The sequence below is a fragment of the Falco punctatus genome (genome assembly GCF_963210335.1).
Source record: "Falco punctatus genome assembly, chromosome: 15".
Lineage (NCBI taxonomy): Eukaryota > Metazoa > Chordata > Aves > Falconiformes > Falconidae > Falco > Falco punctatus.
In genome coordinates this window covers 11,313,130-11,337,269 of record NC_137595.1, presented here as the reverse complement: position 1 = coordinate 11,337,269, position 24,140 = coordinate 11,313,130, and the positions used below count along the sequence as shown (strand labels likewise).

Here is a 24,140-nt window from a genome sequence, read left to right as displayed (position 1 = left end):
TGACTGAACACTACAAGCTCATCTTGAGACCAGTTTTGCAAGTAGCTTGGGAAATTACTTTCTTTGTCTTAGGCAGCTCACTCTCAGAAGCATCATAACTGCTTCTCATATTTATCCTTAAAAAATAGCTGTTAGCACACCATCCAACAAGATACTCTACTAAAAGACAAACTGCAGACAGATGGAAAACAGTAAACAAAGAGGCACCTCTAGAACGACCATACAGGAGACTGAAACCAAAAGAATGGAAGTGAAAACTTAGCTTGGTCACTTGCCTGTGGAGTGTAGGGACCAGGGGTCATAGGATCAAGACTTTCCAGATCTGCCTCCTCTAGCGCTGCTTCCTTAGCAGTAGAGATGTCTCTCTCAAGTTGAGTCAGGTGCTCATCATACTAAGAACAAAGAAGCTTACTGAGGTTGCAGAACAGAAAATTAAAACAGAAAAATCTGACAGCAGAGTTGTCCACATACCTCAGCTAAAGTCTGATAACAGATGTTTACAATCTCCTGGGCTGTTTTTGTGTACTGACTGTCTGGCCCTGTGGTAAGAAACAAATCTCTTTATGCATTCTGACATTTGCTCAGTTCCAGCTACTGAGACAGAAAAAGACAGGTTTCGGTTACATAGCTCTCATGACACAGATCCCTAAATCCCAACACATTCTGATCTAAGGAGAAAGATAAAGCAGGGTTCACATCCAACTAGCAAAGAGTAACCAGTTTGTTCCAGCATTAAAAATACGATTTAGGAGATGGGAAGTTTGTACCCTGTCAATCTCAAGGAAATTCCCAGAAACAAGTCACTGAATGAGAAATGCACACTGAACAAGTAGAAAATCCTCCCCAAATGTAACTGCCCCACTCTGCACAAGATGGTAAATAAAGCACCATATGGCAATGAAAACATCACTGTTTAAGCACCTCTTTTTCTCAGCAGGAATGGAAAACAATCAAGCTTAGGATTCACAGCTTCAGGTTTTCACAGCAGTACAGAACATGTGCCTAGATCTATTTATTTAAGTACAGAAGGCAGCTGAAGCCTTAGTTTCACAACCTACCATTGTACTTAATGCTGTTGGCAAGGATGAGGTTAACATCATCCAGGAAAGTCTCTCTGTTCTGGTATTTGTGTTTGGAGATATTCTGGAAGAGATCATCACTCAGTAAGTAATCAAATTGAAACATCTCTCAAGTAGCTGCTCAGTTCAAGCTACATACCTTGCGGATAGTCTCCAGATCCATTGGATTAGCTATCACCTTGTAATAATCAGGAACAAACTTTTTGTTAACTGGATGATGAAAGGGCCAAGACTGAAGGAAAGAAAACAGAGAAGTTTAGAAAGCTTCTGTGTAGAAATTTTTACAGTTTCAGCTACAATTGTCATAAAGCAAGTCCATATATACACCAATTTAACAGTTCATCATGGTGTGACAGCACAGACAAAAAAAACCCTCTAAAATCTGTTTCTAAACATAGAAATGAGAACTTGGTGACAACAGAGAATGGAACCAAGAAAGTTTTCAAAAGGACAGGCATTAAGTCCTCTCTCATTCAGTCTAACCACTACAAACTCTTGTTGCTTACTCCATTTAGATAAAATGCACTTTATAGATGAGTGACACTGAAGTCCTTATCTGTGCAGTTTTATTTGGTAAGCTTAAAAGTCTGGGCTTTTTTAATACTAATGAACTAGTACAACAGAGGGTAAAGCTGATCCATTAGAAATCAGCTGCTGTTTCATTTGCACCTGAGAACTGCACCTTTTCAGAGTGCTTCCAGTTCTACCAGTGCAAATGCTCTAAGCAGCTGGAGAAGAGTATGTTTTATAATGGCCATGCTTAATGAAAACCAGTGACTTCATAGTAATGGGAGGTTGATACAGGCACTATTCAGGAGTGAGAGCAGCAGGAAAAAAACCTGGAACCCAGACTTCACTTCTGGACCTTTGCTCCAGTGAGAAGGGGGTGAGTGTGCCAGTCAGAAAATGACAGGCCAGCTCCCTAGCAGAGCACTTTTTTTTTTTTTTTTTTTTCTGGTAGTACACTAACAACCACAATGTAAACACACAGTCACAGGACTATAATCACCACGTTTTACACATCATACACACTCTACTCAAGCTACATACATCTGGAACTGCCATCATCTTTTGAGTGACAATGTTATCCAAAATGAAGGAAAATGCCACTTGATCATCATCATCCAGGAGGGGATTAATTGCTTTTTCTAACCGAGCGAGTTTATCTTCCTTCTGCAATAAAAGTAAGGAACATCAGTGGCTGACCCCAGATTAATCACTGTTAATATCAGGATACTCTCTCCTAAAGAGACTCCCATTCACCTTTTAATGTAGACATTTGTAAATAAGGGGGGATAATAGCCTAGATATAAGCCTACATACAAGATGAAGTAACTAGAGTAACAAATGAGCATCTATTTTTTGAGAAAGTCTCCAACATTTAAAACTGTAAAAATCAAATACACCCTGGGGCGCAGGGAACGAGTTCCCTTATTCTTCCACTGTATTTTGCATGCTCATGTCCTCTATCCTCAAACTCCTCAACCACCCCTGACCATCCCTCCCCTTCCACTCTGATCACAACTCATTCGCAAGACTTGCCTCTTTTAGCTTTTCATCACACAGGTCCAGCATGGACTGAGATATCTGTGTCAGTGAGTGCTTTGGCCCTGCAAACACACAGCAAGTACAGTGAGATACTCCAGCCTGATTAAAAAGGCCAATTATGTCACAGTGTGACTTAACCTTTACTCCTAAAGCATCACTGATTATACTCCTAGTGCAGCTGGGAGTATATCCTCAGTATATGCTCAGTACACACAGTTACTATATTTTAGTACGGATTTTATATGAGAAAAGGTTAATTGTAGCAAATATTCATACTTCTGTTACACATTCTGTTAGGGTTTGGAAACCCTATGGGAAAGCAGCTGTGCCTGTGGAAGACTGGCCTCTAAGTCCTCCACCTTTGCCAAACTTCCAGAATATGTCAGGAAATTTCTGTCTCCTTCACTAAATCCAGTCAGTGAAGCAGAACTGCTAAGGAAGACAAGATGGGCATTTAAGGAATATTCAGAAAACCACAGCTTTAAATAATTTCACGATTCCTCAGACATGGAAACAAGTATTTGCAAAAGAACTATGGAAAAAAAATCTCATTTATTGGGATAAAACAGGGACTTAGCTGTCCAAATAATAAAAGAAGCACTAAAGGCACAAAAACAGTGAAGTCAGTGTCACCCCAAATGCTGCACAGCCCACAGAGATTCAAAGCAGCTGTGAGGGGTTTTTTTATCTGTCAAATGAATACTTTTTGGACAAAGACCTTTCTGTCAGCAGTCAGAATACAGCTGACCTATAGTTGCTCAATGAATCAGCACTTTTCCCTAGCAGATGCACGCTCTGCTGCAGAATCTATGGTTTTTTTTGGTTTTCAGACTAGCTTTCTGACCTTCCCAAATGGGGAAAAACATTGCGACTAAGAACCAAAATACGCAAAGTCATTACAGTAAACTCTACTCAAAGCTGCATGCTCCAAGGCAACAGCTTCAGAAGGTGTGAACAATTCCTATTTGTACTGAAAGAACCACTAAAGCATAATGTAGAGAAATTAAGTTCAGAAGCATCTCCCCACCAATCCACGTCTGAAAGCGAAAACGAAGGACACTCATTATTAAATCTACTGAAAATGTTTTGCTTAGCTTCACGCTACATGAAGGGGATATGCAGAACTTTGCTTCGGTGCAGTTTGAATTAATACATGCAACGGTGTCTTCAGTCATCAATAGGTGCATAATTGCACTTCAGTTACAACATCACAGTCATCACTTATTGTTAAATGCTGGAGTCCACTTCTTTCTTATGTATGAATTAGGTCATTAACATTAACATAATCTTTCAGGTATATCTGGAAAAATATACATTTATTGCTGCCAGCTGACAGTGAATTTATTCTGCTTTTCAGTTGCTTTCATTATTTCTAGAAGATGTACAGCTCACACGTGTACAATGTATTAGCAGAAACACAGATCCCCTGTGATATTAATGGCCTACCATTGTATGTTGCACTGTTCTTAACAATTAGTTCCAGATGTTCTCTGAACTCTTCTCGGGATGGGTACTGCCGCTTCCGAACATTTTCACGCAGGGTCTGTAAATCCATGGGACGAGTAATGATCTTATAATAATCTTTGACAACTTTTGGATTTACAGGTGTATGAAAGGGGTATGTCTGAGGAGGAAAAAAAAAAAAAAATGCTTATTAACACAGTACTAGCAAAGCTAATCTTAGTTTAACTTCCACAATTGAATAGGTACTAACATACAAAACCTTTATACAATCAGTTCCTTAACTGCACCAGGGAAATATGATATGCTCAGACCCACAGTAGCTATCACTTTCCTCTACAAAATATTATTTAATACCATTATAAGAAGAAAAATCTCACAAAGAATTCTCAGATGTTATGCAACACAAAAGTCAGGAAACTAACTTTCAATTCTCATTTCAACTCAAATCTTGCATTTAATCTTTTGATTTTGTAAGTTCCTAGTAAAATCTGGTCAGAAACAGTGACGTACACAATTTTCTCCAGTGCCACATACATAAAAGTATGCCACATTGCCACATCGAGTGTTATGCATCTTTTTCTGGTTTTGTTAGGGGGAAAAAAAAAAATCACATCCCAAGCTTTGAATATGTATCCCTACAGAACTATTCAACAGTATTTTCTGATATGGACATTTTCATCTCAAAAAGATTCTGAGCTGAGATAGTTTATGAAATAATGCATACAAACTATGTGCAGGGCAGGAGAAAAGGGGTGGCACACCAGTTATCTCAGAAAAGCCCAGCCTAATTTTGGTGTCTGCAACATATAACCTACTTCAGCCATATTGCTTAAGACCCAGGTTTTTGGTCTCATAGCTCAAGCTTACATTAGGAAGATCCCTTATGTCATTGATGATGCCCTCCAAGATGGATGACAGCGTCACCATGGGATCTGTTCGCCGTCGGTGGATAGATTTATGAGGACGCTAAAAAAATGAAGAGATAGAAAAATTAAGGCAGTTCCAATATATTTACCCACAGAAATTCTAGGCAATTGAGTTTATTAATTTCCTGGGCAGGTATCTGCTTTGCATGCAGAAGATGCACAGGAGCAGCAAAGAAACTGGCCGGTTGGTACAAACAGAAATAGAGATGCTGCAATCAGCTCAGTAACACCTTCACTCACATTCAGATAATCACAGTGAACGGTTGTCCCTACTCGCCGCTTCTTCTTTGGAGGAAGTTGCTGTTTAGGAAACTTCAGAACCAGGGATTTCCTGCGAACCTCATCCGCACTAGGTAAAAACAAAGAGGCGTAATACTTTCTCCAGCCCTCTTGTGAATCGAGACCAGTATAGGCTCTGGTCCCATCTGTCGTAATACCAAATACACAATCAAAGTACTGTAGTAATAGTCTATGTAAAGCCCTGTCACTTTATTCCTGGGATTAATATACATATGAGTGTTCTGCACTAAGCTCTAAACTGTTTTTCTTACTACCCATCAGTATCTCTGCTTCTTCCCTCACCTCTCAATCAGTTGTTTTCCCAGGACAATTTTTGTTCCTTCTACTTTGATGAGTTCTTCATTATCATTGTGAATTACTGTTTTTTCCAGCTCTTCCTCCTGCTCCTCTGTCATTGCAACAGGATTAGAAGGTGGGGCATTTGTTTGGTAGTAAAGAGGGCAGAACTTATTAGTCCTCATATGGCCAATTGCACCACATGCTCCACATTTTAGCTGCAAAAATATAAGAAAGATGACAGATCAGAATTCATACATAGGCTCCTAGTTTAGATGCCAAGTATCATTTAAATCCCCTAGTCAGACCTTTAGTACGTCACTAGAACAGAAAACTTATCCAAATACCCAAGACCCGTTAGCATGCGTTACATATGGGTATGCTTACTTTCAAGTCTGGACGCTCTTTCATTTTCTTGGGCTTCTTTTCTGGAGGGCCCTTGAGTTTCTCTTTTTCTTGGTTCCGTTTTAACCGCCGTAATTGTTCCTGGATCCTGCGCCGCTCCTTCCGCATTTCCTCACGGTGCTGTTCGTCAAATAGAGCAAACTTTCGTCTTGGGGGGGGTGAGAAAAAACACACAAGTTTTTCATCTGAGTTGTTGACTTACCAGGTATTCTTATGCCAAGTCAATCACTGCACAAAATTCACAATACCCCCCTAAATGGACAGCCATTAAATCTCTCTCTACACAATTACAGTGCCGGGCTTCTACACTCAATTCTGCATTTCTACATATTGCCAACAGAACGAAATAGTCTACAGGCAAAGTTAAAAAGAAAAAAAAAATCATACAAGTCTTACATAAACTCTTCATCCTTGGTAGTCCGTATTCGGCAGTAGGCATCAATAACAGCTGGCTTCCGAACTGTCTCACACCTCACATATTCCTTCCCATCTTCATCTCTAAATGTGCGATAGATTTTGAGGCGGCGGCCAGTGGCAGAGGAATTAAGGCTGGTAACAGATGCAGTGTCATCATCTTTGTGAGAGTTTGCTGAGGCTCCTGAAGCTGATGCTACAAGAGAGTGTTTTATTTACTTCTAATTTCTTTCATACTGTAGAAACATCAGTTTAAATACAGCAGATAGTTTTGGCTTAAAAACTTCCAAGACACAAATTCAAGAAAACCTAAGCTATAAAAGTTTTTCCCGTGCTTGTTCTCCCATCAAGACTTAGATCAACCTGAAAGAAAGGTAAACTACTGAATTATCCACATGGATTATAAAACCAGAAGGAACAGCTACAGTCAACAAGGACCCGCAGGTGCCTAAGTGCAAGCACCCAGGGAACTGCAACATGGCCTTGCAGACTGCTTGTCGTTCCAGTGGTTTTGTTCATAGGTGTGGAGATCTGGCAGAAACTGCAGGCCAGCAATTATCCAGTCCTCCAACTACTATTAAAACCAGTGATCTAGCCTTGTCTCACATGACCAGGATCTTTCTAGTGCCATCCATAATTTTGGTTGAGAGTTTTTGTTCAAAAGAACACTGGATATCTTTTCATAAGGCAACAATCAGCAAATCTTCCACATATCCCTTGCTAAATTATTCCAGTAATTATTTAATTAGTGATTTATTCCCAGTCTGGGTTTCCAACAGCAACAATACCATTGACCCAGGTGCAGCACAGCTCAGCTTTGCTCATACACATGCAACAAGTAACAGTGGTCATAAGAAGAGTCATACAGACAGAAGTTCATTCACAGGTCAAACACTTCCACCTGCCAGTTAGGGATACATCAAGTTCTCTGTTGGAATGCACTTAAAATAAGCATGCCTCCAGGAGATTCAAATCTGGCAGCTGCCCAATTACCTCCCAAACACACTGCTGTGAGCCTATATATTGTGCCTATCTGTTTCACATACACAGCTGTGCTCACACACAAGATCCAATTAGATTACCATAAGCTGGTTGCAGGAACTATTTGTGAACACATCTTGAGAAAACTACTCAAGAACACCCAGCCTCCCCAAAAAAGAAAAGCAGCTTAAGCAACTAGCAGCAGTGAATATCTAAACAAATACCAGAGTAAGTTGATAGTTCAAAATAAGCAAAGAAAACACTTTAAATGCATTTTCAGCCAGTAACTGCTCAGGAAAAGGAAGAAGCCCCAATATGCATGCCTAAACATTCTCCCTGTAAGGAATCCACACTTCCCTCTGAAAAGGCCAGATCAGCACACTTTGTAGCCTGACACAAAGCTCTGAATGCCTTCTATTGGTTGCAATTACTTACACAGCCCCTTTTTGTCTCTCCTGTCCTTTTTGCCCCTCTCTTTGTCATTGCCACTGTCTTCTCCCAGAAGCATCCTTTGCAATTCCTTTCGTTCCTGCTCTTCTCTTTCCCGGGAGAGCTGAGAACTAGTTTTCTTGTTCTGTAACATATTCTCAATATTCTTTCCCATCTCTTCAAAGTCACTGTCTTCAGCTGAGCTGCTATCTGTGTCTGTTGACAGGATCTCTGTGGATTCCAGGACCCTGAAAAAGGAGTCACCTTGGAAGTCAGTCAGTTCCCCCGCGCCCCCCCGCGAAAAAAAATGAGCCTGTTACCTTCCCAGAAATACAAAGGTTAAAATGACAGAAAGGTTTGAAAATTAATGTTGCAAATCACTACTATAAGAACAGGCATAATATATGCCCTCCTCAGTCCTCCTGTAATCCCCACGTCCAAAAGATCAATTGCTCCAAGCCAATATTCTCCAACAAGTTGATTTTTTCATCAACAACAGTACTATATTCCCTCTCCACTCTCAGGTCTTGGGCCAGAGCAAGGAATAATACATCAGTTCTGACAGGTCTAAAGAGTGTGACATAGAATTGGTAGCTGCTACCCAAGACAGAGATTGCAAACTGCTGTTAACAAAACAAACAAACAAACAAAAAAACCACCAGACAGACAGACAGGAAATAGGGTGGTGAACTACTGATCTGTGGAACAGTGGAACACCTCATGCCATTATACACGGCAGACTATGCAACTCATTCTACCCTTCCAAAAGGTCTATGACAGGAAGACACTAAGACTAACCCATACGTTTCTAGTAACAGCTGAAGTCTCCTTCCTCAGTGCTGTTATTTTGTTGGCCCAACCAGTTGAATCAAGATCTGTATCACTACATATCAGCGAGTTCCAGGCATACACAGCTCTGGACTTGTCACGTTGGGACAAGGTGGGGTTCAAGTCTGTAAACATCAGATAAGAACTTACTTATTCTGTAAATCAAAGATGCGCTGACACTCTTCTTTGTATCTCTCCTGATGCTCTGCTACAGAAAACCGAGACCCACGTGCAAATTTGCTCATAGGACCTTCACCTGAACGAGCCTGCTCTGTAGACATTGTACGTACAACGTCAATCACTTCCCATCGGGACAGCTTCTTTATCTGGAAAGAGGAAGACCGACTAGAAATTACTTTAGAGACATACAACTGAGGTAGCTGACCTTCAACTTCTTTCCACACAAATCAGAGTAGAAACATATACATCCTTTCTACCATCAGCTACTGAATCTGTTAGAGAAGAGAACTGTGTAACCTGCTCCAGATTCATGCTCACCTCCTCTTCAGGCACGCCAAATTTACGCAGAAGCTGTTTGGCATTTTTGAGAGAAAGTCGGCGCAGATCAGCATCTGTCCCAGTCACTGTCTTTTTCACTGGCTGAGGTTCTTTATCATCCTGTTCAGAGAAAGATGCAGCCTATTAATGTCATCACATAACAGTCTTTCCCAGGCTCATCTTCTGACATTTTCTGTTTTGGCTGCCCCACATTTACTCCATTTCTCCCACATGACTTCGCAGTTCTCGCTCCTTGTCCAACCCAACCTTGGGAACTATACCTTCTGCTGAGTTGGTTTGTTTGGAATCTTCACATAAGAAAATCCTTCACCACAACCGGTAGGATCTGCTACACCAGTTACTTCTAGGAGGCACTTGCCCTTCATAGCAGCAATGAAGGCTCGCGTGGTGTTCCATGGAGCTGTGCGCACCTGCCAGCAAGCAAAGAAACACACCCTCACAATCCTGCTACAACAGAGGAGAATTCCAAGCTTTTTATTTTGGACTCTTCCAATCATACTGAGAACTTTTCAATTGACATGAGGATGAATTCCACTTCTTGATTCTTGAGCTGCTCTGATAAAACCTCTATGAAGAACCAAGGTGCTAGGTAACTCATAAAAATGCATTTAGGGCAAAAAGCCTAGTCCTGAAAGGACCTGACAAGAAGGATCCCCAAACACAGGCATACGCTTGGCAGCAGAGTTCCTGGGAAAGTCACAAGAACATATGATCTACTGAATCCTACTTTACATACGTCCTTTAAATACAAAGACCTCGTTTCTCTCCTGCCATGCAGATTTATATATTAGCATTCATGCTCATGCATCGCTCTGACAGTACCTCATCATCAATCTTCATTTGGAAATCCTCTTCATTCTCCTCTTCTGGTGCAAAGAAGGATTTCTCCCCATAACCTGCATCCTGCAGAGAAGTATTAGGAAAAAATGAGAACCCTAAGTCTTAAAAAGGTTACTGGACAGAGAACTAGAAGCATATCATGAATATCCTGTGGAGACTGATGCTGAACAAGCGTAATTCCACAGACAGTTGTTTGCAAGATTCACTGTTACCCACAGTATCACAGATGTCAAACTGCCCAGTGTTTTGTCAAACTCCATAACTAAATAGTGCACTCAACTTCAAAAAAATAACTGGCCACTCTCACAGCCACATACTCATTACTTTCTGCTGTAGAGCTCCAGGTAGAAACGTACGCCTTTCTTGTACCTTCCCTTTGCTACCTTTGAGCATAGCTAATTCCAAACCTAAATAAATAGGTGGTAAGAATATAACAGCTTTCTTTAAGAACTCAGCTCCCATTTTATGCAGCAGATAACTTAGCAAGTCACCCAGTAGTCAAGAGTCTGATTTGCCTACTTTATAGCAAAATTAGCTTCAGGCAGAAGGTGTTACCTAGCCTCACCCTTCACAGAACTACTTGTCATTAACTTGCCTTATAGCCTACAAGGAGCTTTTACCTTCAGTCGCTGCTCAGCCGCAATCATGCTGTAATAGGCACAGCACTGTTCTGGTGATACCATTGCTCTGATCTCTTCCTCTGTTGGCAATCTGAAATCCGGCTTTAAAACCCACCAATTTGAGTCCATCCCTGAAAAATGCACAGATCCAACACTGAGTAGTTTCCCACAAATATTGGACGCCATCATAATCCTATTTCAAGATTTGGTACCCTGCTGCAATGCTAGCAAAAGGAGCAAGTATGACAAAACCATGACACTCAGACCACTAAAACTGATAGGTTTTTAATTCTACATTTGTCTAAATCAACGTCTCCTAACTCAGCACCTGCTCCATCAGCAAGCCCTCATGCATCCATGCTCATTCAATGTAAAAAGTACATTCCAAAAGCATTTAATCCACTTTCAGTTCCTCACCTCAAACTACTTTTCCCTGTGGCTAGCCTAAAAACCTTTGTATTACCACCTGTTTATTATTCTGTGTATACAAAAATCAGAACTCAGGCTCTCAAAGCATTATTGCACTATTACATTCATGAAGATGGGCCAAGCTTTTGCTGGCATCACGCAACACAGCCATACACAGAGGGAAGGGAATGTGTATGTGTCAGTGTCATTCTTTTAAAGTAACAATGTAAGTCATTGCCCGAAAGGTTATAAAAAAAAAAAATATGTCTAAACTATAGCCATTTCTCACCATCAAGCACACTTGTGCCAGAAGAAATTGCACGTTTATAAAAACTGGAACAAACCTGCCATCAGATTACATTTCAGTTCTTCACACAGATGTTTATAATGGTTTATAAGGAGGAGATGTTGCCTCCTCCTGCTGCGTCTGGAACTCCCAAGAGCAGCAAAGAAAGGCTACCTGCCACATAAAATCTTTTAATACCTGTACGTTTGAAATCAGCACAAAGTTTTAGCCGCTTTCGGATGCTACTCTCCGAGTGTGAGGGAAAGGCCTTCTTTATATCCTCCATGCGAATTCTCCGAGGACGGTCTCTGCTTTTCCAGAAGAGGCGATAGATAAACACCTATAAAACAAGACTCATTTGTGATGTTCAAAGAAAGAATACAACAAACATGCAAAGACATTACAGACAATGCTGTTTCTAGTGACTACTTCAGAATTCCTACTTAAAACCCATTGTTCTTAAAATAAATTTACTTAGTAAAGTTTTCCAAGCTACACATCCACTTCAGGTTCAGCTGCTTCCAAGAATGAGACATGGAAAAAATATTTGCCTTGAAATTGTGTATTATCATATTAGAAATGTTCATGCTTTGGTAAAGAAACTTGAACTTTGGGAATGGCAGGGATTTTCCTGCTCTGCAAACACCTCTTGAATTATAACTTTGAATTAAACTGTCAGTAAATTACTAGAAATTTTCTCCAAAATCTAAATTTGGAAATATTTATTTGAATGGTCACTGATAGTCCCAAAGCTTAACTATCTCAAGATCTAGGAAATGAACAAAGATGTATAAAGCAACTCTAATTCTATGCTGTGTAGTAGGACTGTGCTAAGGCTCCTTAACTGCCTCTTAGTAACCCACGTAACTGTAATTTTATACAGCATACCCACTTCAAAGTTCATTCTAATTTCTTCAGTTTCCTACACTTTTATATAATTTTATAACCTTTTATTTTGGCTAATAAAAAGCCTCTATTGTATACTTATGAGGTAGGATGCAAATAAACAGAAGGAGCATGCTATAAATTGTTGATTAAACAACAACCAAAATGGCCTGTATGGTTAACATCCAACTCTTGCAGCACTCTCACAACCAAAAAACCCAAAACCCGAACAAACAAAAAAAAAAGGGAGCCATAGCAGGGCAATGCTGCCTGTATGAGGCCTGTGCCTACTCCATGTGCTTCCTCGAAAGACCCCTCAGATCCCCAAACTGTTTCTTACAACATACCTGCAGAAAATCTCTGATATGAGTGTTAGCTCGTTTAGAGTTGGGACCAGGTACTTCATAAAGTGGGCACTCCTGACCAACTACAAAAATATCCACTAATTCTCGAACATAATAGCCTTGTCGTGTTCGGATAATCAGGAAATCTGTTTCAGGCATCTTATGTAAATAGATAGGGGCCCGGAAAAGGTTGTTTTCAAATGCCTGGTAAGAGAAATACAACATTTTGAAAGTCAGGTTTTAATCAATTTTTCTGTAACTCCATCTATAAAAAACAGTCATTTAAATGGTACACCATCATTTACATCACAAACATACGTAGATGCACAGTCAGAACATTCCTTGCTTATGCAGAGAATAACCACGGATAAACCCCAAAAGCATAAGAAAACCTAGAACAAATGCAGAGTTTGAAGGGCTCTTTGGACTGACCTTTAAGGAAGTACTTTAAAAAGGGACAGGAAGAACAAATATGCAGAAGAACACTATAAACCAGCCCAGGACACTCGCACAGTCTGGGCATGGGAGAAGGCAACAGAAACAAGGGCTGAAGACTTTGCTCAGGAAAGGAGGTTGTAAGAACCTAACCAGAAAAGCAGAGAGCAGCAGAGTTCAGCATTTTAAGGTAATACTACACTAGACTGAGTGGAACTGGAAAGACCATCTTCTAGAAACGCTTTTTTCTCCACCTGTAGGGCTTCCACAAGCCTTACCCACTGCTGCTCGCCCACACTACCCTCATCCACATTGCAAAGCTTTCCCTGAGATGGCCCTGTCCTCACTTCAAGCTTTCCAGAAGTCCTGTTTTAACCATGATGAAGTCTTCTTAGGCTTGAACAATTAGCATTGTCAGTTCTGTCATGAATCCTTAATATCAGCATTCACCCCTTTTTTCCTGTGGTGCAGCATGGACAGAATTATTGCTGCAGCAAGAGCAGCTAGCATTAACTGAAATCAATTTATTTTTACATTTATAATGGATTTTGTAACCAGGTGGTCCTTACAACACTCTTAATTCCTCTCACTATCACAACTGTATGTATTTCAACAACAGATAAAGGCTCAAAAAAGCAGGAATCTACACACCTGACTAGTAACTGGTAGACTATCCAGCAGACAACTAGCAGTGCATTTCTCAGAAAGTACACATAAGGTTTTGCTCACACATCCTGGACCATGACAAATCCATGTTTTCTATCCGTGTTTCCTATTTACTGAGCTCACCAACACTCAAGCAGCTTTAGCCTTCCACCGAGTCCTCTGTAATAGTATCGCTAATGCCATTACAAAGCAAAGCAGCAAATACTCACTTCCTGCAATTCCCGTAATTCCTATGACAATTTTAAAAACATACTACAGAGATTATTTAAATAAAAAAAAAAGGCCAAGAAGTGAATTATTATCAGTAAACAAAGAGACTTAAACTGGAAATGAAACAGAATCTGTTTTTTTGGAAGCTAGGCATTATTTGTGATTCAATAAACAGGGCACGAAACATTTTGCCTATTACTCCACATTCAACTTTGCTATCTTCTTGTGCTTGCTTTTCTCACCTGCAGTAACTGGCCTGGATGCAGAGAACCCAGGAACGGAGAAGTGTGACAATAAACAGTCTCACCATATTTACAATCTGGAGCTCCCGGATCTTTGCCAGGTTTCTGCAATGTGCAACAAACGTGCAGTTAGCACTCAGTGAAAGGCAGAAGAAAATCACTGTCCAACAGCAAAACCTGCATACTCACCCTTTTGTAATAATTCTTGATCTTTGTTGCCATGCCAACCTGCATCATTAAAGGGGCATTTTCCTCACTGTATTCAGCAAGGATGAGATCCCCATCCTTGCCAGTTAGGTCCTGTGGTGTGCGCATGAAGAACATTTCACCCCCGCCAGAAGCCTGACGCTCCTGCTCTCTCATCTGTGCCAGTCAAAAGACAAGAGTTAGGAAAACAGCACATCAAACAGACCTGCTGTGCAAATGGAGCCACAACAGACATCAGATACAGAGAAAAGTAACTGTACCTTGGCTTTCTTTTTTATATGCTTCAGCAGGGGTTGCACAGCGTGGGGCCCTGGCTGGGACAAGGCACCAAAAGAGTATTTCTTCAAGGGAGGCCGATGAAATTGTCGGAGCTTCATAGGACCCATATGGGTGGGAAAGAATGGCTGGCGAAGTTCCACTGCTGGGATAGAGTGCTAATACAGGAACAAAATGTGTATTAAGAACAACACCTATCACCTCAAAACGAAGAGCATCCTTCTATCCCGCTAACCCTTACATAACAGAACCTAGTAATATTTTTGGGTCTGCTAGCAGTAACACTAGTGCATTGAAATTCACTTGTTATCATACACGTTGCCTTCTGACAGAACGTGCTTAGGTCCATATATAGATCTTTCCTTTCTGTACAGAGGCAACTTTAATTTTACTGTTTCAAATGGTACCCAATGAGACGTTGTTTTTATTAACTAGAAGCATGCAAAGCCATTATCCTATCAGTGGGAGACAAGTGCATTGGGAATTATATATTTTTCCCATTACAGAAGCGGCTGGAATCAGATGGGGTTTTAGAAGAGGTCACTGACTACCACAACAAAGGAGGAAAAAAAGCCCTCACCTCTTCACCTAGGGCTAGTGAGCAGTAGTTCAAATTCATCATTAACTAAATTATTTTGGTAACATCCAGATTAAAACACACTAATAGCAGAAGTACAGCTTCACTTCTTGACTACCTGCACCACTTTCCCCCCTTCCATACTGCTTCAGAAAGTACTACAGAAAGAGACACCAACCAAAAGGATGGCAAGTCTGATACAGCAAGACCCAAATCTCAGTTTGATGGGGCAATCAAGAAAAGCTAGTTCAAATGCTTTTCTAATCATTTTAATTAAACATTAAAAAACTCTCTCATGAACACTTAACTGACCTGCTGTAATCTAAATTGGTTTTCTACAGATCCTAAATCACACTCTCAACTAGAACCCACCTACCAACAGACTCTAGCTCTCCCTCTATAGCCAACACTACTGTGACTACCTGAATGATGTTGCCTCCAAAGGTTCCTCGAAGTCCCTGCTGTTTGGGGTAGTAAAACTCATCATTGGAGAGGTTCCAGGGATCCTTCACCTCTGGCTGAGACATGTTCTAATTCAATTTTAAACAGAGAGAGAGGTGTCAAGAAAACCAAAAAGCCAAAAAAACCCACACTCCTTCCACATCATTCCCAACCTACAAGGTGCTAAAGCTTATGCTGACCTGCTGTGGTTCTTCCTTGATGACACCTGTTTTTCCCAACAGGATTCGACTCTTCTTTAGAGAAGATTCTTTCTTGTTTTCCTTGGACGGAGAGTTCAAAGTCATTTCTTCCTTTTCATCAGGAATTTCTAAAAACACAAGGAATCACACTCTAAAGCACCTGTCCTAGGGTTCCCTTTCCAACACCACAACCTCCTACTGAGCTGCAGCTCGCTCCAGACATCTTAGCCTTTTTGTTCAGTTTCTGGGGTGACTATCCTCCTTCCACACTCCTCCCCCATTTTCCTTCACACAGATTAATATGAAACAAGCTCAACAAACACAGAAAATCTCCATGCTTAAATCTCTAACTTATCTTCTTCAGCAGTGAGTAAATTTGAGTGGGAGGAGGGTGACTGTGGGGATTGCTTGTGGTAACTACTACTCAACACAAAATTTACTAATAATCTAATCAATGAAAGTACAAGAAATAGCATCTGTTCTGCCAAAGCTATTCTAAACAGTTGAGAGTCAAGGCAAACAGGAGTGCCAGTACTGTTTCCCAACTACATGTATTAATAATCCTTTTCTTCCCCACATACATACAACATGAATGTGAGTCTGAAGTCAAAGATAATACAGACCTGAACCCAAAATGGATGCCTGAAAAATTCCAGGAAAGTAGCATGAATTTTAAAACTTAGCAATTTGTGAAGTAAAATTGTCACATGAGAAGCAGGGCCTACTAACATGGGCTTGGGAAACTATCAACGTCATGCACAGACCTCATGTCACTCTATAAGAACGGATTCACCTTTGTCACTATTTACACAAACACCTGCAATTTTGTGGTGTATTTCAGACTTGGAAAGAAAATACTGCAAGTCTACTTTCTTTACTTTAACCAAGCTCAAATTAAGAGTGATTTTCAAGGTTGCTGGCTAATACCAAAACCAAACCAATTAATAGATATAGGAATTCTTAGAACTGACCCGCTTCCCTGAGGAAGTACATGCACTCCAGACCACATGGAAGTGTAGCAAGACATGCCTATCCTTAAACTACATAAGGCTGCTTGAAGATTACCAACACACAGATCTAAGAGAAAGTGCTGATTTTAGTGGTCCAAACCTCTCCAGCTTGTAGCAATACACAGGGAGTACATTTAAATCAAACTCCAGGAACACTGAGCCATTTTGTAGCTTGATGTAACATAACTGCTGACAGGTATTATGCAAAGCCATTGCTCTCATGTGCCAGTACCATAGCCTGAAAGAGGCTTAACGAAATCTGCTTCCACAGGCTTTGAATACAAGCCATGCTGAGAACGGCATGGGCTAGTTTGTGGTTTACTTCTCTACCATCCCTCTTCAAACCAAAATGCATGCAAGTAAAATTAAGATAATCACTTCTAAACCACACCAAGAGTCAGTTTAATTATGTTAAATTTAAGTTTCAGGGCATTAATTTTTACTCTCCTCTTACTGCTTTTAACTTGTGAGCTGAAAGTATATACCACACCATTATTGTGTTGCCGTCTTCTGCTTAGACCTTTGATTACTTGCAAGTTATCTTGCAAAACTAGAACAAAGGAACACCGTAAAGTATTGCCCCAGTCCACTTATTTCCATTACAGTCTGACCATAAATCCTTGCTTCCATTTCCACTTGTCTTTTCCCATTTGAGTACAATTTCTGGATGCCATAAACATACCTAGAATAATGTTTTCATCGTTTGGATCAAGCGTTAAGACAGGGGGATCCAAGTAGGTTTCCATTGCCTGATCATCCCAGATGATACTGTCTTCCCAACGGCCGTATACTAGCTCTTCATTATCAATTGGGAAAATAGAGTACCAGGGCTTGTCTTCATCCAGGGAAACTGCAACAATCGTAAGGTAGAATCCTTAAGAGTTTTACACGCTACCTTGGCAGAAAACCATTTCACAGCTTATCCCCACATCTTATTCCCTCAACTTCCCCCATCTTTCAGGGCCTAAAGAAAACTCATCTTGGAAACAAAAAGGAAGCTGAGCCCCAAGTCTCAGTTTTACCCGTGGTTATAGATTTTGCTCCTCTGAAACACAGAGAAGCCCAAAGAATGAAATAGGGTCTCTATCAGGTCTTAGAGACAACAAATATCCCTTTTATCTACACCTTGCTGCTAAAAAAGGACCCAGAATGCAAGTCTATACAGAAACACCTCTCACATGCACCTATTCATAGGCCAAAGATTGACGTCCTCATTACCTTGCTGTTCAGAGGCCTGCTTTTCTTTGCCCTTTGCTATACCTAGGACTCCTGCTACACTTGGTTTCTGTGCTAGTGGAATTGGTGGATTGAGCAAAGAGCCACTGCGGTTCAAACCTAGAGAAAGGGAAAACAAAAGGAAGGTTAGCTGCAGTGGGAAGGTTAGGGGGCGTTGCACTGCCTTAAATCAGAACTTACGGGCTGCATGCAGTGAATCCCAGCCTGAACCAGCATGGGCCTGCTGCTCCTATCACCAAGGGTCATCTGTCATTAGCACAGGTACGACTTAACAAAAACACATTCACTCACAGCTTACTGCTGGAGTCTGCAGGCTCTACAAAGTTATGTTTGGCTTGCTTTGCACATGCTCCATGGCAGTGCGTAAGGTGCATTTCTACTTGGTATCTATAAAAGTGAGAGGCCTTGAGCAGACAGTTGCCACTGACAGAACAGCTGGACTGGCCTCCGGCAGCTTCCTGTCTTATGGTAAACTGTCATAAAAAAAAAAAGATGGCCAAGCAGACCTCAAGGAATTGTTCTGTGCAGAGAGCTTTTCCCAGGGCAGACCAACTCACCTATGCTCACGTCACTTGTGTCACTTAAGTTAATGCTTCTGGAAGGTGTAAGATCTAACACATGTGAACAGACCAACCGTGTTTAACGTGTTACTATAGCTTTTGATGGGACTGAAACACAGCAAGCCCAGGCCTGGTTAGCTCAGGCACAACTGTGCTGAAATGAAAACTGTTATAAAAAGCTATCTCCAATTCACCTACCCAAATTCTCAGAGTGTCTTGTACTCATAGCTGAACAGTAAAAGCTTGACACTAGTATCCAATAAAGATTTGACAATCCCATTAGTCCTTCCTTGTAGAAGCAGGGTAAGATACAACAACCAGACAATAAACATGCATTCTGCACTAACAATTTAAATTTAAAAAGCATCTGTGTCTAAGAGAAGTCTGAGGCTTGTAAGACTTGTTACTTCCTATCTAGAAAAAACAGAATACCATTATTAGTTCAGGAAAAACTTCAGAAGACTTTTACACAATTCTTCCAACTGAAAAAAAAACCCCACATATAAAGAAAATTCCATTGGCCTATAAACAGCAAATATCCTAAACGTAGCATTGCTTGAAACTAATGTAGTTGTATCTAGCATCTGGTATTTCACATGGAGAGAAGAAAGCCAGAGCTGATATTTTCTTTAACAGAAGGGACCTACCCTGTTTTTGGAAAGAATGAAAAGTTTCAGAATTCTGAGCGGAGTTGTGATTTTGCCTAAAAACATTCCCTGACAGGAAGAATTATGTTCTGTATTTGAGATGAAAGCATGCAATGAGTCAGCTCAGGTACAGCAAGTACAATTCATAACAGACCATTGATTACCTTGTTGTGCATTATATGCGGTGGCATTTCTAGTCATGCTGGATGGCAGCCAGCCTGCCAAACTTGCCCGCTGTGTCTTAGTCCCTTTGTGCTTGACATCTTCTCCATTCCAGATCACATCATCCTCCCATTGGAGCTGTGTCACCATGAGGAAGTGCTCATCAGCTAGCAGATCATCCTTCTCATCCATCAACCCTGCATCCTGGAAGGAAAGAATAGTTACTTAAAGACCTGCACTGATTTTACGACTTCAAACTAAAGCAGGAAAATTAAAACTCATTCTGCATGGTACACAACCACCCACCGGCCCATCACCTGTGCAGCAATCCCCAGAGCCACACACATCTCCACACCTTCTCCCACAGTTCCCCTCTTACCCCGTCATCTGCATGTCCTTTAACCTCCTGCTCTTTCTTCTCTTTCAGCTTGAAACCATAATCAAATCCACTGCCATCTTCAGGGATCCCCAGCATATCATACCAGAGCTGTGCCGGGCCATAGCGCCATTCTGCCACTTTAGGCTTTGTATCTGTCACTTTGTCTGTATCACCAGCTGACTGGGAAAATTTTGATTCCACAGGTGCCATCATGGTAATCTGAAGCACAGCAAAGGAGGAAATGGTTACACTGATGGTCTATCTAAGTGTCAGTAAGAGATTTCTTCCTTCCAAGTTTCTCAGCTTATTCTCGGAGGAGAAAAGTATTTCTCAGAAGTGCTTTTCCATACTTACTAGCTGCCTTAAGAATGTTCTGCAATTAGACTTCCAAGAACACAGAGATTTCTTCTTGAAACAAAGAGGATAAGCTCTCCTATTGATCGTGTACCATGGATGCAGCCTTCTCAGTAAGAAGCAATCACCTGAAGTCACTGACTAGTATCTGGAGAAGAGCTTCTGCACAGTTGAAATACAAGCCAACCCTGTCCTCCAGTTTTATTTTAGAGGAAAAGCTCTTTACCCTAAAAGTCGCTGTCCAATCCACTACTACCCCCAGTGCTAGCTGGCGACCCTCTCAGATATCCCACCTCATCATCTGAAAGGCACTGCTCAGGAGGGGGAGGAGCAGCAAACTCATATTCCCAAGGAGATTTTCCTTCCATTCCACTCTCAACTACAACTTCACCCTCCTGCATCTGCACTTCCTGTGCCAACTCCCGATGTTTCTTCTTGCGTTTCCTTCGGGCACTACGCCAAACCGATGGAACATTCTTTCCAGGGCCAAAGAGACGCAGGAAACGCAGCACCTAGAACAGAAAAAAACAAGAGGGTCAGAGAAAAAACCACTGTGGAATGCTTGTCTGTCTTTCCCTCACCTGAAAAGCAGTAACAAAAGAGACCACCCTGAAATTCAGAAGCTCGGCCTGTACTACAATCCCAGCTGCTGATGCAATGAACAATCTCTTGGTTATACTTGAAAAAAATGTTTTTGATCCATCTGTTTGATAAGTCCTTCCTTTTCAAAACGATTTATTCTTAATTTCAGACACAAGAAAACTCAACAGAGGGAAGAAAGATTGCCTTTACATATTGGGCATGTGGCAAGACACCACCTGGAAATAATTATTTTCATTTTGAACAATCCACAACCTTCAGAAAGACACATGGAGATTGAAGAAGAGCTGACAAAATTATTAGCAAAAGAGACAAAGCTAGAAGAAAGTTATATAAAGCAAGATTTTTAAGCAACATGCATTTGTATTTCCACCATAACGTAGTTCTCCTATATGCATACTCCATAACTCCATACCTCCATAACCTGCACTAATGACAATGACAAACTTTCTCTTCTGTTTCTTCTGCAATTAAGATCGCTGGGTTTTAAGCACTGACAATGGTTTCTTCAGAACACTCTTATAAAGAGGGAAAGCATTATTCCCAAACTGACAGATTTAGGCAACAGGAATTAGAATCCAGGATTTGTAAAGAGACATCCTATTAATGTTCCCTGTTAATCTGTTCCACTGAACCCCAAGGGAAACGATGTTTATATGATCACTCTGTCTATCTCTGCCCACATCCACGTTATCCTTCTTCCCAAAACTCCCCTAGATCACTTCTGAACCCTTTGGCCATTTTCAATAACCCTTCACAAAGGGTAAAGGTCTCAGACATAGTTTAGCTGCTAACAGTTTAAATGAAACACAAAACTCCGCTTCTCCACATGCTATTTTAAGTGGTTTCCTCCAGAAAAACAGTGCTACAATAACACGCACATTCTTAGACACCAATCGTCACAGCCAAATCTACAGAATTTCAGTCTTTGCCAGCTCTGGTGCTCATGAATTATTACGAGAAGTACTCAGCATTAACAGCTTGCACTGATTCCTACACCCATTGGGCGTGTTCAACACCGACATTATATGTTGAGGACCAAAGAAATGAACAGGTCAACTGATAGAGAATACATTAACACAGGAAACATCAAATTTGCAAAAGCCAAGAGAGCATCCAGAAGGCTAACTTCTGTGCTAGAGCCTCACCTAGATTTCTAATAGACAGCAGTTAGCTAAATCATTAAAACATGACATTTAATTATGCAAACTGCTCAGCTCCTTACACAAGGCCTATGATGGAGGCACACATAAAACCAAGTTATACTGGCTCACAACCATCTGCTTGGCAACTGTAAGCTCACCTTTATTCTCCTTCTCCTCCCACCTTTCCTCTCCTCTTGCAGCTTTGAAACTTTCAAAATCATTACTGAAATACATCCACTACATTTGCTATTTGGGAGCATTTAGGAAAGTATTGTAATGAATTTGCTTTGTGCAAAGAACAATCATTCTTTCAACCAGTTTGTTATTGAGCTAATTTCTGATCCACACTCAGAGCAGTTTTGAGGAAGGATTAACTAAAGGATACAAATCACAAATTGTTTCAGGAAAAGCACATCAAGTTCAGGACAGCATGAAAGGAGGAGCAAATATTTTGCCAGAAAAGCCAGAAAGCAGACAGATTAGCATTATGGTTTTTAATCATCTGGCAAAAGTAATCTCTACTACCTCAAAGAAACAATTTTCACAAAGCAACAGCCTGTGCAATGGTCTTACAGAACAGCAACATACTATTTCACACCCTGCTTTATATGACGCTTTTTAAGAGGCTCCTGCAAATGGCAGGAAAGGCATTACATGTTCAGCTGTCTGGAATTAGCAGCACACAGAAAATAAAGAAAATACTGAGATGAGCAAGAACATCTATGCAATTACTTACTACATACCCTTAATACTATCTCATTCATATTTAGAGGCTTGCATGATACAGTTTCTGTCACTTCCACGTATCTCTTACAATACCTTGCCTGGTCGAAACTCCGGGAAGAGCTCTGTAACACTTGGCAACTGTTTGGTAGCATCTCGCTGCATGATTCCTGCAAGAGGAAGTGTGAGTTTGCCTTCCTTGGATTCTGCCTGCCTGGCTTCTTGAGGTCCCATCTCTGACTCAGAATCAGAGCTGCTGCTGAAATCCACCTTGTCGGAGGCAGCAGAGGAAGGAGCAATGATGGAGGGCAAAATGATACCGTCTCCATCTTCAGATACTACAATAGAACAAGCACCTTATAAACAAACAGGTTTCCTCCCTGTCCCCTAGTACAATCCCATAATGCCACATCTACTGTTTATACCAAGTTATGCAAAAACTAAGCCTCTGCAGGTGTTACGAGTACCATACTGGTTTAACCTTTCATTTTATCCTAAGCGTTCCAGGTGAATTTCCCAGCCACAACTGAGAGGACGAGATAAAAAAGTAGTTTCATTGTCAATATCAGTATTTTAACAATCACTGGAAATATTTCACCCTGTGTTTCAGACAGTCCTGTAACATTGTGTATCAGAACAAAGACCCACCTTTAGATGCAGTCTGCAGAGCAAATTGTGACGACGTGTGGTGCTTGCCGCAGAACAAACTGCTAAACAGCAGTGTTTGCTTCCTTCAGACATTCATATTGCTAGAAAGAAAGTCCTCACTCACCAGTGGATGCTGCATCCTTTTCATCTTCTTTCTTTCCAGGTACTGGAGGCGGTGGTGGCGGCGGCATCAGCTTGGAATCAATATCTTCACAATCAGCATCGTAATCATCCTCATCATCATCTAACCAGTCAGGAGACAAGACTGCATATTAAGCAGGCAATAAAAGGGAACCAGGCACCCTTCCCATTTATACTGCCTCATACCTGTCCCAACCTGATGAGAAGACCATTCTCATTTTGTAACTAGATGCAAAACTTACAAATTTGGCTTCCTGCACAAACTTATTTGCAAGATTGAAATTTAAGAAAGAGTGGGAAGGAAAGAAAAAGGCAAACTGACAGAAAGATGACTGAAGCACTTAAAATATACTTTCTTTTTTTTTTCCTGCTACCTCCTCCCCTATTCACACTTTGCAGAGCAAATAAAGCTGCTAAAGCAGCAAGGAAAATGTGGTTACAAAGACCAAATTACCATTACATCCCACTAAACACAATATATCAACAGAAAGGTTAAGCATAAGCCAGCTTTAAGGAATACGCAAAGATTTAGCATTTACACTAGCAGCCAGTGAAAAGGAAAAGCTACATGTTTTTGAAAATCTGTTCTAGGCCAGACAGAGATCCCTAGGACCAACAAAAGAACCAAAGTACCTTCTCAGGTCATTTCAGAACAAGATTTCAAAGGTAAAACAGAAGAGAGATATTAAGATTGAAATGACTCTCTAAGGGATCAGGACCTTATGTCTA

General features: G+C 40.9%; 1 protein-coding gene across 7 annotated transcripts in view; it reads right to left on the bottom strand.

The window, feature by feature from the left end:
* TAF1 (TATA-box binding protein associated factor 1) overlaps nt 1-24,140 on the bottom strand; it is a 32,438-nt gene that overhangs the window by 6,991 nt on the left and 1,307 nt on the right. For 3 of the 7 annotated variants that reach the window (XM_080365469.1, XM_080365470.1, XM_080365471.1), the window contains exons 4-35: nt 23,395-23,514; nt 22,719-22,960; nt 20,448-20,666; nt 19,801-20,019; nt 19,424-19,625; nt 18,035-18,151; nt 17,499-17,666; nt 15,807-15,934; nt 15,588-15,695; nt 14,573-14,746; nt 14,295-14,468; nt 14,106-14,210; nt 12,556-12,756; nt 11,522-11,663; nt 10,630-10,760; nt 9,992-10,072; nt 9,430-9,579; nt 9,149-9,268; nt 8,801-8,976; nt 7,829-8,070; nt 6,395-6,608; nt 5,981-6,146; nt 5,600-5,811; nt 5,258-5,366; nt 4,959-5,057; nt 4,074-4,251; nt 2,622-2,689; nt 2,130-2,252; nt 1,219-1,311; nt 1,059-1,143; nt 472-539; nt 276-392 (exon numbers count right to left, since the gene is read on the bottom strand). In XM_080365469.1, the coding sequence (XP_080221595.1) occupies nt 276-392; nt 472-539; nt 1,059-1,143; nt 1,219-1,311; nt 2,130-2,252; nt 2,622-2,689; nt 4,074-4,251; nt 4,959-5,057; nt 5,258-5,366; nt 5,600-5,811; nt 5,981-6,146; nt 6,395-6,608; nt 7,829-8,070; nt 8,801-8,976; nt 9,149-9,268; nt 9,430-9,579; nt 9,992-10,072; nt 10,630-10,760; nt 11,522-11,663; nt 12,556-12,756; nt 14,106-14,210; nt 14,295-14,468; nt 14,573-14,746; nt 15,588-15,695; nt 15,807-15,934; nt 17,499-17,666; nt 18,035-18,151; nt 19,424-19,625; nt 19,801-20,019; nt 20,448-20,666; nt 22,719-22,960; nt 23,395-23,514 (4,751 nt within the window). The other 4 variants (XM_080365472.1, XM_080365475.1, XM_080365473.1 and 1 more) reach the window with 3 other exon arrangements.